Source organism: Drosophila novamexicana, unplaced genomic scaffold (genome assembly GCF_003285875.2).
Source record: "Drosophila novamexicana strain 15010-1031.04,08,12 unplaced genomic scaffold, DnovRS2.1 tig00000512-arrow-arrow-pilon, whole genome shotgun sequence".
In the NCBI taxonomy this organism is placed as follows: Eukaryota; Metazoa; Arthropoda; class Insecta; order Diptera; family Drosophilidae; genus Drosophila; species Drosophila novamexicana.
In genome coordinates, this window is record NW_020824809.1 from 1297519 (window position 1) to 1312942 (window position 15424).

The following is a 15424-nucleotide window of genomic DNA, read 5'->3' on the forward strand; positions in this document are numbered from 1 at the left end:
CTTGATCTCAACAAAACCTGGAACTCAATATGCTTGCATTTGGAATATATATAATATTTCTTGGGATTTTCGACTGGAGCACCATGGAGCCGCCCCAATACGACAAAATCAAAGAAACCCTTTGACTAACGATACTGCCCAATGCCGAGCAGGAATACAATATGAAACTACGCCGTCGCATTAATGTAGTCCATGCTCACTAAACTAGCTAGCTGGTTAGCCAAAGTGTTAAAGAAAAGGCACGATTAGTTCATCACAAAGTGTATTTACATATATTTACAAAAAAAGGTTAATGCTTGACGCTTGACTGAATTTTTAAATGCGTAACAGCTCTCAATTATTATTTTAGGGATTATTAATTTTCCAAATCAGTAAACTTAAACTTGAGTGGTATATTGGGCTTATTGATAAGCACCGAGCGAAAAGCATTCTCCGTCGAATGGTTGAACTCAACCCTGAAATTTCTTATAATTCTAGCAACGCCGAGCTCTAATTCCATATCGACAATGCGTTTACCTACGCACATGCGAGGCCCAAAACCGAATGGCAAAAAAACAAAGGGATTGGTTGTTTTTAAAGGATTTGCCGGGCACTTGGCCTCTGAACCCGTCTCATTGCGTATCCAGCGTTCTGGCAGAAACTCTAATGGTCGGGGAAAATATTTTTCACTAGTAAGCGAATTTAGGGGAACCATGGAGACGAATGTGCCTGCTGGCACCTTATAGCCACTCAAAACACAGTCACGATTAGTTGTCCGCGCATGACCAATCACAAGGGGCAGTAGTCGCTGCGATTCTTTGAGGCAGGCGCGCAGGTAGGGAACATTTTTCATGGATGCCTCTGTGAACTCCGAGTCTTTATTGGGGAGTACGCGCATGACCTCCTCGCGCAACTTATCCTGCTTATCCGGGTTGGTGGCAATCGACAACATCAGTGCGGAAAAAGTGCTTGCAGTCTAAGAAAAATTGAAATGAAATTTGATTCGTATTAGTTAACTATATGCTTACGGTATCGACGCCAGCCATCAGCATGTCCATGGCCATGACTATAGCCACTTTCTTATCTATCTTCAGCAATTTCTCGAGTACACTCTGTTCCCTTTCGGGTCGCACTAGGCCCCGCTGTGCCTCCGCGTTCAAGCGATCCAGTGCCTCATTCACGTAAGCCAGGGTCACCTTCTGTATGTTGTCGTAGGCATTCATCAACTTCTTTAACATTGGGGTCTGAATGTAGCGCCAAGGCGATGGTTGTACTTCTAAGACGGCGGCATACGTAAAGAACTCATCCAAACTTTTAAAGAGAAGCTTGGCGTTTTCATCAGTGAGCGAGTCCTTCAGGAGACCGAGCTGCTTGTCTAGCGCGACAACAGAGACCGATTCTAAAGTCCAGCTGTTTATATATTCTATAAAGTTGTCCGGAACCTCCAGGGTGTTGGGATTTCTTATGGCCTTAATACTGAGAGAAACGTTCGTAATAATTTGTATTTTAACTACAACAATGTTGGGTGAAAATTTGAAGCTGATCTGCTTACCGATCAACAAATTCGCAGTTGACCTGTGACATTTTCTTGTAGTAGAGTCTTACATTCTTCGGCTGCATTAGCACTGGATTTACAATACTGCGAAATTCACCCCACGCCTTACCTTGGGTAGGAATCAACCCTTCGACACCTTGAAAGAAATCCCTTCGATGTTTCTCGCGATGATATCTCATGGTATCGCTGCCTGGTCTATGCGGCCACACACCTTCATTACGAAAGACAACTTCAAAGTCCTTTGGATTATATGTGGTCAACACGGGATCGCTGCCAAAAATGCCTGGAATTCGAAAGATTTCACCATAGTCTCTACGCATTGCCAATATCAGTTGAGATAAATCCAGATTTTTATATTTCCCTCCGGGAAATACCATGTTAAAGGTTAGCGAAAGCGGATTGGCGTTAGGAACATCCTCATAGGGCCGTGCCTGTTGCCACTCGACATCATCTCTAGCGGCACTTGGTTCCTTAACTGCAGCTGCAGTACTTTGACAACACTTAAATAAATGATTGTAAGTATATTTAATCTAACAAGCGTATCTCACACTCACCTTCTCTGTAATCGCGCATGCATATAGGGCATGGGCCGCTTTGTGTGACTGACTTATGGCCAAATAATTGCGTAGTTTTAACATTTTGCACTCGCCGCGGTCTTCACCTGATTGACTCGAAAATTCAACTAACTTTTTGCAATGATCAATTAATGGAATGCCAGCAGTCCGCAAGCTTTTTTATGTTTACACACAGTCTAAACGTGGGAGAGCCAAATCTAATTCTCAAAAGCTTTCAGAAAGCGTATAGAAAAAACGTAAATAAATTAAATTATTTTTAGCGTATGCTTAGCTTAAAGGTTGTTGCTTTTCAAATTTGCTTTCTGATACGCGTCATATTATTTTGCATACATAATTTCTAACAGAGATTAATGAGAGAGTTCCTGACCTGATATAACACAATTTTAACGCTTTGTGCGTTAGAGACTTATCAATTATTCACAAGCTCAGTGATTATTAGTTATTAGTACAATAAAAATGTGTGTGATTATGCGATATTCGTACAGTGAAAATGCTTGTAATTTTAAAGGGTATCTCATAAACAAGCACAACATTCGTATAATGCATTAATATGGAATATTTAAAAGCTCTTACTGATAGTATTATTATCTAAAGCCATGACTGTGTGTGCCTCTACTCAAAAATATATGTATGCATGTGTAAGCTCTTGCAGCAAATTTCTGTATATATTGTAAGTCATTAAGCTTCACGCTTAACCTTTTGCCTATGTATGCGTGTTTACACATACAAAAAATCTAAAAAATTTGTATTTTCCTGGAACTCTCTTAATTTGTTAATTGAGACGCATTTGCAAATATTAGTAATGAGTTGTAGTGGGCTGGCTGAACTTTTATCGCTCAAGGTCAATCTCTAATTTCATTCCGACGCAAACAAGAATTCAAGAATTGTGGAAGTCTAGTTCAAAGCAAATAATATAGGAATTTTATATCCATATCATCGAAATATTGAAGTTTGTTTGTGCGCTGCTGATATTTGTTATTATGTACCAAAAGCCTTCAGCTGACTAGCAGCAGAGGTTTATATTGAATTTTATGTTACCTTACACCAAACTAGAATCCAAAGAAAGTTGTTCGTTACAAATCAATTATTAATTGTCTGATAATAAAATATAAACTTTTGGCAGTAAATAGTTTTAATTGTACCTTTTATTTTACACTTCCACTCAGAAAGATATTCTCGTAGATACATTTGCATAACTTGTTCCTTATGGTCGATTTTCAAATGCTCTCCTACAGTTTTTTAAAACAAAGTAAATTATTTGATAATTACAATAATTGTCTCATGTATCGCGAAAGATTTCAAACCCTCTCATATTAATTTCTATCTAAAATATCTAACATCTACGTCTACTAAATAGCCAAAAAGCTGCGCCTGAAATCAATGTCACAGGAGTTGCGATAGCGTCCAATTTTGCGATTGCTCATCTGTCGAAATCGTCGCATTGCCTCGTGTATTTCTTGCACGCTTATGGGTTTGACCACCTCCATGCCACGACCCTGTGTCACCTCTGGACATACATGCATCATTGCCGGACTACCTCCAGCTGAGGTGACACGGCTGTATGGCTCTGTGGTGCGGTTATCTGAATTCAACCGGGTCAGTATCGAGTAGTCCACAATAGCGGCAATAGTCTCGTGCGCCAAATAGGCCAAAATATTCATCGTGGGGGTGGGAATGCGCAAATCGGCGGGCAAGTCCAGAAATCGTCTAAACTTGTTCTTGATCTTTTCCCCGTGTCGGCAGTAGAATGAAGTTTTTCGAGCTTCGTTGAACTCGAGATACTGCTGACCAGTGAGTATTTGTGAAATGCGATCAGCGCGAAACAGACGACGCATGCGATCCTCATCGTGTAGCTCCTGTACCTCAATGACTAGCTCTTCGTCCTCCTCCGGCTGCTCTAGGTCGTCCATAAAATCCTGCGGCCTACCAGTACGAATGCTCAGAAATCTTTTCAGTATACGCATGTCCTTCAAATGTTTTCGCATGCGTGCTATCTTCACGGGATGGTTTCGCATCAGGAACTCAAAGTCCGCTTGCGAGGGACAGGGGTTCTGTTTTCGGCGCATTGCCACCAGTGAGGCTTCATTGAAAATACCACGTAGCTGCTGCTGCAGTATCTGTTCCACCAGCTTGACGCTGGCAGTTCTCGGCTGATCGCTGTCGCCAAAGCTTCGCATTATGTCTGCAATCTCTGTTAGCAACGACACGGGTGCATCGTCCGCAATTTGGATAGCGGCCACGTTTGCGTTTTGGTTGGGCGCCGTTGTTGCCACTGATTGCAGCTGCTGGTGCTGCGTTTGTGACATGTTGCCACCCTGCACCAGTATCACCTGACGATGAACGTGCACGGGTTTATTGTCTTCAAGGTTCTGCAACTGTGGTGCACTAGGCGCAGTCGATGCCGATGCAATAATGGGCGATGCAACGCTGCCCACCTCACTGGCCGCAATGGACACCGAATTTTGCCGCATCATACGCTTCGTTTGATAGTTCATGGTGATGCATTAACAAGAATATTCGCTTGCACTAAGTCCTTTTGAGACAATGCTTGTATATAAACATGGTATACGTAAAATGAACTAAATGAACAATATAAAATCAAAAAGAACACAAAATCGAGTGTAGAAGGGCTGCAATAATGAACCAATAATAATGGTGAACGAAATGAACCTTAACTTGGATTACGGATGAATGTTATAAAGCTGTGCTAGCACTAGCATCTAACAACTACTAACAAGGTAACACCAATGGAAAAATTGCTCATTTTTGTTATTAATTGTCGGTTGGCTTAAGCTCAATATATTTAAATATCATATATTATAGAATTCATCAATGCACAGAATCTGTATATTATAAAATTAGCTCTGTTGTCAGCTTTTTGCATGGGAAATAGATACTGTGACAAAGTGAGTGAGCTATTATTTACTTTGTTGAATTTACAATTTTATACTCAAAGAATTATGAGCAGATGTGTTCCCCTTCTAAATGAACCATCTCATATTGAACTGGAATGTGCAGCACTGAAATTGTGTCCAGTTATCGGTTATCAAAACTTCATTTATCGCCTAAATAAACCTGATTGCTTTAATCGATACTCGCGCACCACCATTTTTGTTTGGACAATGGAGAATTATCACTAAAAATAATTTTTAGGAATATAAGTACTAGAATTGAAAACATCGCCGTAAAAATGTTCAATGGCATGGTGAAAACCATACGTGATAGCATTGTGGGCACTTACCCATCCTGTCATGTGAATTCACGTCTGGAGGAGCGTCGTGCTAAGCAAAGGGCGATGCGACAGGAGCGAAGGAGGAAGCCAGACAAACCAGACGATTTCGTTACATACGAGGATTCTGGCAGCGACGAGGAGACTCCTCAACAGCAGGACGAGGTCCTCAACACCTCCTATAATTTGTGCGACTATCTGCGGAGCAGGGAGAATTCATTGCGCGATGTGAGTTCAAAGTTGATATGAAATGTCTTCCAGTTGCTAATGAACTTTCTACTTATACAGCGTCGCAGCGTCAATGCGGAATACACCAGTCGCTATGTGCTCACCCACGATATGTTGCGCGAGACGCAAATCAGTTTAGGTTACATTAACAAGGTATTTTGCTCCAAATGGCTGAGTAACCGTCAGGTGGTGTTCGGCACCAAGTGCAATAAGCTGCTTGTCTATGATGTGAATATGCGTCGTGTGGATGCCATTCCTACTCTTTCTAATAGTCGTGCCAATCATCCAGAGATCCAAGGCGGCTTACATGCAATTGAACTGTCACCCAGTCGGTCATTTCTAGCCACCGGTGCACGTAATTCATCTGATATCGCCGTGTACCGGTTGCCCACACTGGATCCAGTTTGTGTAGGAGAAAGCGGGCATCGAGACTTGATTATGGGAATGTGCTGGTTGGATGATCAGTTTCTTGTCTCGGGCTCCAAAGACTCTCGCATGGCTCTGTGGCGCATCAACGAAGATCATATGGACTTTCCTGACGGCGGAGAGGAATCTTGCCCCACATTTGCCACTATACATCCGCTGAGTGTTAAGGAAGTGCGCACTGCGCAGCGGGTAAGTTATTGTTTTATACAAATAAGAAATGTGTCACTTACTGTTCGATAAGTGGATTTGCAGATACGTTCGTTGTGTTTCAACAAAGAGTTCAAAGAGATCGCAGCGCTCTCCCTTAACGGCTATATACACATCTTTAATGCAGAGACCTTCAAGCAAACACTCTCACGCAAGCTCCCCAACTGCCAGGACAATGTTAGCATTGCGTATCATAGCGATGGACTCTACGCTGTCGGCTGTCGCTCCTACACGATTCTGCTAGATGCACGCACGCTACAGACGATCAAAAAGATTACATCCCGTTACAGTGGTTGTGGCATACGCGCCACATCCTTTGAGGGCAATCTTTTAACGGTGGGAACCGGGCTGGGCATGTTACTTTTCTATGACATACGGGCTGGAAAGTATTTAGAAAGCAGCGTAAATGCTTCGCGCACCGTGGCGCTCAAGTGCAGCAAGGGCATTGTGGTATGTAGCTAACAGCAAAGAACCTATATTTGATTTAATTGCTTTTATGTTGTAGTATCCGGAGGATGAAATGGACGGGTTCCAGCAGGTAAAATATGTGCCTGCCATTTACACGCACTGCTATGACAGCACACGGATGCGACTGTTTGCGGCTGGTGGGCCCCTTCCTGCTACACTGGTGGGCAACTATGCGGGGGTTTGGCAATAATTCCACAGGGCTGTCACAAATCTGATTAGTACGAGTATTTAGGCAATAGTATATTTTGTTTTTAGCCTTGTCGCCGTCGTGGCTGCGATGTGCGAAATGTGATTTTTGATTTCTCTGCTGATTTTGACTTTTTGTTTAGTTATAAAAATTGTATAATATTTGTGTTTGATTTATACAATTAATAAGTGTAAATGTATGCATAAACTTCGAATAGTTTTAGCCAATTATAGATGGTATTTATACAGTCTAAAGATATATACATACAATATACACAATTGATTTTAAGTTTATACATACACACAAAACGCAAGCATTGATTTTATAGTCTGATCTTAATGGTAATAGAATTTGAAATTAAACTATCTACAAATGCAATTTGCATAACAAAATAACTCCACAGTTTTTATATTTATATTCCTATTCTTATTTTGACATTTGACTATCGTTCAAAAAAGTACACAGCAATGTGTTTTTTACATATATATATATATATTGGTTATAGAGTGTTGTATAGGGCGCTCTATGTTATATACATACTTAAAGGACAGCACTAAATCAGAAGTTCAACAGAATCGTTTTAAAAATACATAAATACAATTTTGGTGAAAACAACCATATACAAAATTTACACAATATATAGTACATATCGAGATAAACTAGCCAATAAGGGCGACTGCATCTTCCCTACCGAGTAAGTATAATACCATTAAAGCCAAATAGCAGGAGTCAGTTAATTATTGTTGCTCGCTGTGTTCCCGCCTCCACTCCACGCACTCAAAAAGCCAGTCCAGCTGCGATTGGTACCCTCACTAGAAACTAAGTGACAAATATACTATTAAGAATTCTAACGGAAAAGGTTTTAGCTTTTAGTTTACCTTTCTGTCCTTTAGCCACACAGTTGAGCATTTCCACCTCGTTGCGACTCAACCGTAGAATTGTATTCAGTACTGGCACCAGGCGTTGCCGCTCATCAGAATTAGTCAATGTGATAAACTGTATTGTATATTTTGTAAGATTATATATTCTGTTAGCTTAACACTACACATATTTGTGAACCTATACACCACAAAAAAAATGACGAACAACAAAAAAACCGGGTTCGCTTCATTTGGGAACCAAGCGATTTTTATGATAGTGATGTTTAGTTTATAAAAAAATGTTTACCTTTAGGAATACGTTTTTCAGATATTCTGAGTTGTGCATGTGCTGTTCCCGTTCTTCGGATCGTTCCTGACGGCGGAGTTCCTCTTTGAGCATATCATTCATTTGGGTCAGCTTGGCTAGATCCTGTTCATTTTCTGCCAGCAGGGCGGTCAGATGACGGACACGGCTCTCCTGTATGCTCAAACGCTCTTTGGTGGCCAACAGTGCCGCTTGCGTTTCCCCACATCCTGCATCCAACTCTAAATCATCGTCCTGCATGCTGACGCTGCGTCCGAAATGGGAAATCGTTGTCACCGTATCGCTATTAATAGCATTCATAGATGTATTCAGTAGTTCATCCAGTGGCATAAAATCGTGGGAGCGACGCGAAGCAGTTGAAATTTTGCGTTGTGCTGCCAACTGTGCAAGTGTTTCCCCACTGCTATCGTGATCCAACAGGTAATCAATTTTACTCTGTTCTGGGCTGGTGGAGTCGACACCTACAGTTGCCGTCATGGGTCCTACGGGGCGGACCGGACTGGCATTGGCCGCCTTTTCAAACTGTTCAATTTGTTGCTGCAATTGCGCGACACGTACTTGATGCACATCGTCCATTTGCTCAATCTGGAGCCGGTGCTGCTGGAGTTGCTGTTGCTGCTGTTGCAGCTGTCTCTGATTTTCCAATGTCAGGGTCTCATTTTGCTCCCGCATCTCATCGACCATGGCAATCATTTCCTGGTTGCGTCGCAGCAGTTTCGTATTGTCTCGCTGAAGATTATCTAATTGCGACTCTAGATGAGTAATTCGCAGTGCACACTCTTCATTGTTGGTGCGCAGTTTCTGAACATTAGCACGCACCGTGGCCAGTTCTGCCTCAAGGGAATTTTCTTTATCCGTATCACGATTTTGCTGTTTGCGTAGCACCGACTGTGCCTTTAGCTTGTAGTCAAAGTACTCCGATTGGAGCTGCTCATTGGTGCGTTCGGCTTGGCGCAAAGTTGCCTCCAGTTGGTTAAAAGCGTCCTGTCGCATTTCCAGCTGTTGTATGCTGTTTGTTAGCAGCTCCTGGAAGTGCTTGAGCTTGGTCTCGTATTTTTGAGTGTTCTCAGCTAGCTGAACTTGCATTTCATCGACCTGCAGCTTTTGCTTCTCCACGCTCTGCTCCAGCGCCTTTTTGTCAGAAAGAGCCTCCTGTTTGCCATGCACAGCATCCTTTAGCTGTGCTTGCATGCGATCAATTTCCTGCTTAAGCTGTTTGCTATGTGCTGCCTCCCCGTTCTGGGCCTGCTCCAGAATGTTTATCTCCTGGCGAAGCTGGGTAATGGTGTTCTCCTTGCTAATCAATGTGTCCCTCAGCGCTTCCAGCTCTGTTGTCTTGGCCAATAGTTTTGAACTCACTTCGGCCAAAGATTTCTCAGCGGCGTCAATTTCCAGGCTTAATACATTCGAGCTCTTTGACTTCTCCTTGGATTTAAGTTTTTGGTTTTCGGCACGTGCTGCATTCAAATCTTGTTGAAGCTGCGCCTGCGCTGTTTTAATGGCTTCCACTTCGGTCTCCAGTTTAGCTGCTCCTGCTTGCTCCATGATTTTGATTTGCTGTGTCTGTTCCTGTAGTTTCTTTTTTAACTTTGCCGCCAGCGCACGCAACTTATTGTACTTCTCCTCATATCCATCGTCCAGTTCACGCAAGCGACTCAGCTCCTCAGCTCGTGAAATGGTAGAGGTAGACAGCACATCGCTCTGTGCGTCCCCATTAAGTTGCTCCTGTTGCTCCAGTTCCTCAATTTTGCTCTGGAGATGTTCCACTTGCTTTGACTTTTCAGTTAGATTCTCTGTTATCGTTTGCAACTCCTTGTGACTCTTATCATGCTGCTCCTGCATACGTGAAATGACATCGCCACGCGCCTTTAAGGCCTCATTTAGTTCACGCATCTCGGCCAGCAAATCGGCATGTTCGTGCTCCTTTAGTTGAAAGCGCGTTTGCAAATCTTCATTCTGCTGGCGCAACTCCACACAATTCGCCTCCAGTTGCGCATTCTCGCGTTCGTGTTGTAGCTCCATTATCTTCAACGAGTTTTCTTGTCGACCGCGCTCTTCCCGCAATGCCTGAGTCAAGCTCTGCATTTGATTGAGCTTTGAATTAAAGTAGGCAACATTGAAAGTGCTAACAGTCTCTACAGTTTGCTGTGAGATCTGCTGCCCCCTAACAACGTTCGCCAGCTGCTCCACGCAGGTCAACTTGGCAAGTACACGATCAATGTCTAATGTCGTCTGTGGATGGTGACTTTGCTGATGCTCCTTCTTTACCAGCTTGGACAAACGCTCTAGCTCACAAACTTTTTGCAATAACTGCTTGTTATGACTGGAGACTTGGTTCGTTGCTTTAAGCATCTCTAGCCGGTTCTTTAGCTGCATATTTTCCTGCTGCAACGCTGTCATTTTGGCACAGAGTAGTTGCGATGCTTTGATAATCTCCTGCTGCCACTTGGATACGGAAGCCGCGTATTCGTGCTGTGTTTCGAGAAGCACACACTTGCACTCCTTCAGGTTTTTGAGTTTGCGATGCACATCGATAAACCTATCTTTGAGTGAGTTAAACTTCTTTCGCTGCTCCGAGTTTAGCTGCTTTACCGACTCATACTTTTGCTGGAGCTCGGCATGTTCAGATTCGCGTTGTTTTGCCTCTTCTGCTGCACTATCAGCCTGTTGCCTTAGCATGTCATTATGTCTCTCGGCCTCTTTAATTTTGGCAATGTCCAACTCAAGAAGTTCTAGATTCTTGCGTTGTTCGCTGCCAAGAGCGTTAACCTGCTGCATAGCCTGCTCCATTCGCTCAATGTCTGCAAGCAGATCATCATTTTCGTCGCTCAGGCGCCCCAGCTGACGTTTAAGGCTCTCGTTCTCAATTTCATATTGTTCCAATCGATCGGTATCCTCTTTGACCCTGCGCTGAAGGGTGCTCAGTTGCTCTGTTAAAATAAGGTTCTTGTCGGTGAAATCCTGCAGCATCTCCTGCATTGCGGGAAGACTGCTCTGTTTGGCGGCGGCCTTTGCCAATGCTTCCTTCAGCTGACGATTCTCTTCGGTGAGCTCTGTTCATGAGATAAGCATATACTTTAGGACATAATAATGATTTTACCACATTGTCTTACCATCTTTGGCCTGCTTCGCTTTTTTGGCAATACCAAGCAGTCCTTTGTACTTGTTGATCAGTTCATCTTTACTCAGAGCTTCAATTGGATTCTTCTGCAAGCATATAGAAATACATACATATACATCCAAGCACATATTTATGTAGGTGAGACGTCATTGTTTTGCTTTCGTTGCTCTTTTTGCTTTCGCTTTTGACTTTGCAGCCTTTAAGTACCTGTGTGTCCCTAGTTGTTGTATCCATGTTCAATGTTGTCTGCCTGATCTCTTCAACTCTAACTAGCAAACATGTGTATATATTAACCTTTCGCTACCTTCTTCAAAAAATTGTACCAAATAAAAAGTGAACAACTTGTCAGATGGGTAAATTAACGATAAACGATATATTTAGTCGATGTCGCAATTAGGGATTGACAAATCGAGCTGTTATATCAACCCATCTTATTTAAATGTTTGTTCATGTTGCATGTAAATTATATGACCAGAAAATATTTAAAAAAAAATTATAAACAAAAACAACATATGTGTTAGAAAATTGAAGTTAGTCTATCACTAGACACTTGAAATGAGAGAAATGTATTGAACTTATCTTTCAGACGGTCACCCTGCAGTTGATTTTTGATTTTGTATGAATCAGCTGATTTCCTATCGATATTTTCACCAAAAACAGCCAAAATCGAAACAAGTTGAAAGTATTTTACTGTTGGTAAATGCAAATTAAGCATTTAAAGGTTAATACAATTCAATATAAGTTATGTTTCTATATCAGACATATCTTATAAATTTTAAAATCATTTTCGACATTTGAAATAGTTTATTTTATTAATGTCAAATAAAATACAAGCTTATTAAATCTACACTTGTTTAATTTGTTTGGAATCTAGTAATATTTCACAGTATTAACAGTGACTAAGAAATCGTTAATTTGTCCATCTCTAGCGATTGTTTATTTTGGTATTTTTGGAAGTATTTTATTGCAGTGGATTTGTTTTTGGTTGTTGTTGGTAGTAAATGAGCCTGAGACCATAAGCATGGATCTGAGCGACAATCAACTGGAGGATCAATCCTTAATATACAAGCATGAACAGCTATTCTGCGAGAGTTTTCCATTGTTCAAGGAGATACGAAGACTGGGCAAACTTTGTGATGTCACACTGAAGGTTGGTTGCCATCTCCAGATCTGTGCATTATCATTATCTACTGCCAGTTTCTAAATATAAACACATGCACATGCAGGTTGAGGATCAGACATTCTCGGCGCATCGCGTTGTTCTGGCTGCCACTGTACCATACTTTTATGCAATGTTCACCAACAACATGGCGGAGAGTCGCATCAGAGAAATCACTATGAAGGAGATTGAACCTAGCGCTCTGGAAAGTCTGATTAATTATGTATATAGCGGGCAGGTTCGAATCGATAACCAAAACGTCCAGAGCCTTATGGTCGGCGCTTCGTTTCTGCAACTTTCCAATGTGCGCGACGCCTGCGCTGGTTTTCTCATCTCCCGTTTTCATCCGCATAATGTGCTGGGAATACGCACCTTTGGCGACTCAATGATCTGTCGTCACTTAACCGATGCCGCGGACAAGTACATTGATCAAAACTTTGCCAAGGTATCACAATCTGAGGAGTTCCTTTCACTGGACTGCGAACAGTTGCTGGAGCTAATGCGACGCGATGGACTTAACGTGCGCAACGAGGAGGTTGTGTTTGAAGCTTGCATGCGTTGGGTTAAATACGCCGAGGAGAAACGTTCGGAGCTATTTCCACAAGTACTGGCCGCAGTGCGTCTGCCGCTCTTATCACCGCAATTTTTAGCGGACCGTGTTGCACGCGAGGAATTGATACGTTCATCTCACCAATGTCGCGATCTTCTAGATGAGGCAAAAGACTTTCATTTGATGCCTGAGCGCCGTGGCTTGCTTCAAAGTTTTCGCACTCGTCAACGTTGCGGCGAGTTCTTCACAGGCCAAATTTATGCCGTAGGTGGTCTAGCCAGCACTGGTGAGTCGGTTAGTACTGTGGAGATTTACGATCCGATTACTAAAAAATGGAAAATGGGTGAACAAATGTCCATGATGCGGTAAGTTTAAATTCTCATATATATTGTTAATTGCATTTAAATTCGTATATTTAATATTTAATCGACAGCTCAAGAGTTGGTGTGGCTGTTTTGGATGGTAAATTGTATGCATTTGGAGGATTCAACGGCACCGAAAGACTGTCGACAGTGGAGGTCTATGATCCGCGCAAAAACAAATGGTCTCAGGGCTGTGCAATGTTGTGCAAACGCAGCGCCGTTGGGGTGGCTGCTTTGGATGATTGCATTTATGTTTGTGGTGGTTACGATGGCGTTACATCGCTTAACACTGTCGAGGTTTATTATCCTAAGACCAACACGTGGAAAACGGTGTGTAGAATTGTTTCAACATATCAAAAATGATACTCATTATACCCAACACTATCATTTCAGGTGGCCCAAATGATGAAATATCGTTCAGCAGGCGGAGTTACACAGCTTAATGGCTACGTCTATGCGTTAGGGGGCCATGATGGCTTGTCAATTTTTGACTCTGTGGAGCGCTATGATCAGAACGAGGATATATGGATCAAGATGTCACCTATGCTGAATCGTCGCTGTCGATTGGGCGTAGCCACACTCAATGGAAAAATCTATGTGTGTGGCGGCTACTGTGGCAACTCGTTTCTGCGGTCCGTGGAGTGCTACGATCCGTTAACAGACACGTGGAAGCTGGTGACGCCCATGAACTGTAAAAGATCGCGTGTCGCGTTGGCTGCCAATATGGGTAAGCTGTGGGCCATAGGCGGCTATGATGGAGAAACGAATCTGTCTACCGTTGAAGTCTACGATCCGGAGACTGAAAAGTGGACCTTCATGCCTCCAATGTGCGCGCACAGCGGTGGTGTTGGTGCTGGCGTCATACGCATTGATTAGCTTGCCTAGCCAAAAAATTCTCACGTAGTTATTTGATTAGTTAATTTATACAATTATATATTGTAATCTTATGCATATTGCAAGTGTTAGTGTGCAACTAAGCTTTAGTGGTGCTACGACCACGGTTCTATTTCTAAAATTGTTTATGCGTAATTCAGGATTGATTATTATATTACATTCCAGTTGTATATTTTTGTTAGTTTGTAATTTGACTCTAGCCTAAAATACTCATTAAACCTTAGAAATTTAAAATCGTAACTCAGCAATGCAATTCAATATATACGTATTTGGACTATTTTGTGTTATCGGCGTTGACGCGTTTCGTTGTAATCAAATTATTGTTGTGCCAATTTCAAATACATATATATCTCATTTCTCGCATATCACGGCAATCAATTGCTGTGTTCCATATGTGCAAAAAATTCGCTTTGTTTGCTCAACAATATACAGACAGCAAAAACGAGAATCGCGCACAAGCTTGAAATTTACGTTCTAAGAGGGTAGCTCCATATGTTTCAACCCATATTACTCAACAGTTTGAGTTAACGCCAAGTACTTTTTAACATTGCTTGGTGTTTAGGCTTGATGGCATGGGTAGAAATAATTGTATCATCAAGTATTGACTTGTTATAATAAAAATCACTCCATTCAGCTAATAAACTCTATTGGCAACCCTCTATTATGCAGTTCAATTGTCCTTTTGGACGTCTTTTGTGTTGTATCATTTTTTAAATGCAATTTCAAATTGAATTTGTGCGACCTGCTGTTCCAGCAGCAGATCTGCCGACTCCAACGAACAACAGGTGGCGCCACCTCTACATTCTGTGGTCAGGCGGCTTATCTCAGGCAATAAATGCCATTTCCGAGACCATAATGTAATTAACAGTATAAATTCCATTTATAGACAAATGACACACCACAAAATAACACAAAACTGTCGCCGCGCTTTATCAATTTTATACGATGGTCGGGTCAAGGGGTGGTGGTGTACCATTCCCAGAATACAACGGTCTGTAAATAGGGCTTTGATCATGCTATCTGCATTATATATATACGTATATTTACATTGTCAAAGGCGTGCAGGCTTTTGCGGCAGCTTTATTTGATTTCAATAATCAAATCACCAATTGCTTGTCTATCAACAAAAGCATTGCGCAATTTTAGTTTAATTAAATGCTAATTATGTTTGTCATTGCCAGCGTAAATATTTGAACGTCTGCTAAAAAGACCAAAGCACGTGGGAGTTGGGATGAACGGCTGAATGTTGTTAATTGAAACAGTGACTATATAATACGATATTCGTTGTAAGCGTTACAA

The 15424-nt window shown here is 42.0% G+C and overlaps 5 protein-coding genes across 5 annotated transcripts; 2 read left to right on the forward strand and 3 right to left on the reverse strand.

Moving 5' to 3' along the window:
* Positions 1-237: 237 nt before the first annotated feature.
* On the reverse strand, positions 238-2210 carry LOC115761932 (probable cytochrome P450 12a4, mitochondrial). The gene is made up of 4 exons (XM_030703962.1): positions 2089-2210; positions 1532-2034; positions 1008-1455; positions 238-955 (listed from the first exon to the last, which is right to left on the reverse strand). The coding sequence occupies exons 1-4, from the start codon at positions 2170-2172 to the stop codon at positions 356-358; spliced, it is 1635 nt and encodes a 544-aa protein (XP_030559822.1). The 5' UTR covers positions 2173-2210; the 3' UTR covers positions 238-355.
* A 1036-nt stretch (positions 2211-3246) lies between these two features.
* On the reverse strand, positions 3247-4683 carry LOC115761882 (transcription initiation protein SPT3 homolog). The gene has a single exon (XM_030703884.1). The coding sequence runs from the start codon at positions 4602-4604 to the stop codon at positions 3459-3461; it is 1146 nt and encodes a 381-aa protein (XP_030559744.1). The 5' UTR covers positions 4605-4683; the 3' UTR covers positions 3247-3458.
* Positions 4684-5210: 527 nt separating this feature from the next.
* Positions 5211-7187, forward strand: LOC115761860 (DDB1- and CUL4-associated factor 12). The gene is made up of 4 exons (XM_030703853.1): positions 5211-5566; positions 5627-6181; positions 6245-6649; positions 6705-7187. The coding sequence occupies exons 1-4, from the start codon at positions 5300-5302 to the stop codon at positions 6855-6857; spliced, it is 1380 nt and encodes a 459-aa protein (XP_030559713.1). The 5' UTR covers positions 5211-5299; the 3' UTR covers positions 6858-7187.
* Positions 7188-7342: 155 nt separating this feature from the next.
* Positions 7343-11513, reverse strand: LOC115761859 (GRIP and coiled-coil domain-containing protein 2). Its single transcript, XM_030703852.1, has 5 exons — positions 11368-11513; positions 11153-11246; positions 8022-11092; positions 7733-7850; positions 7343-7673 (listed from the first exon to the last, which is right to left on the reverse strand). Exons 1-5 carry the CDS (start codon positions 11392-11394, stop codon positions 7588-7590), a joined length of 3396 nt encoding a protein of 1131 aa, XP_030559712.1. The 5' UTR covers positions 11395-11513; the 3' UTR covers positions 7343-7587.
* A 487-nt stretch (positions 11514-12000) lies between these two features.
* On the forward strand, positions 12001-14345 carry LOC115761972 (kelch-like protein 18). The gene is made up of 4 exons (XM_030704015.1): positions 12001-12310; positions 12387-13234; positions 13303-13561; positions 13625-14345. The coding sequence occupies exons 1-4, from the start codon at positions 12182-12184 to the stop codon at positions 14105-14107; spliced, it is 1719 nt and encodes a 572-aa protein (XP_030559875.1). The 5' UTR covers positions 12001-12181; the 3' UTR covers positions 14108-14345.
* Positions 14346-15424: the final 1079 nt, after the last annotated feature.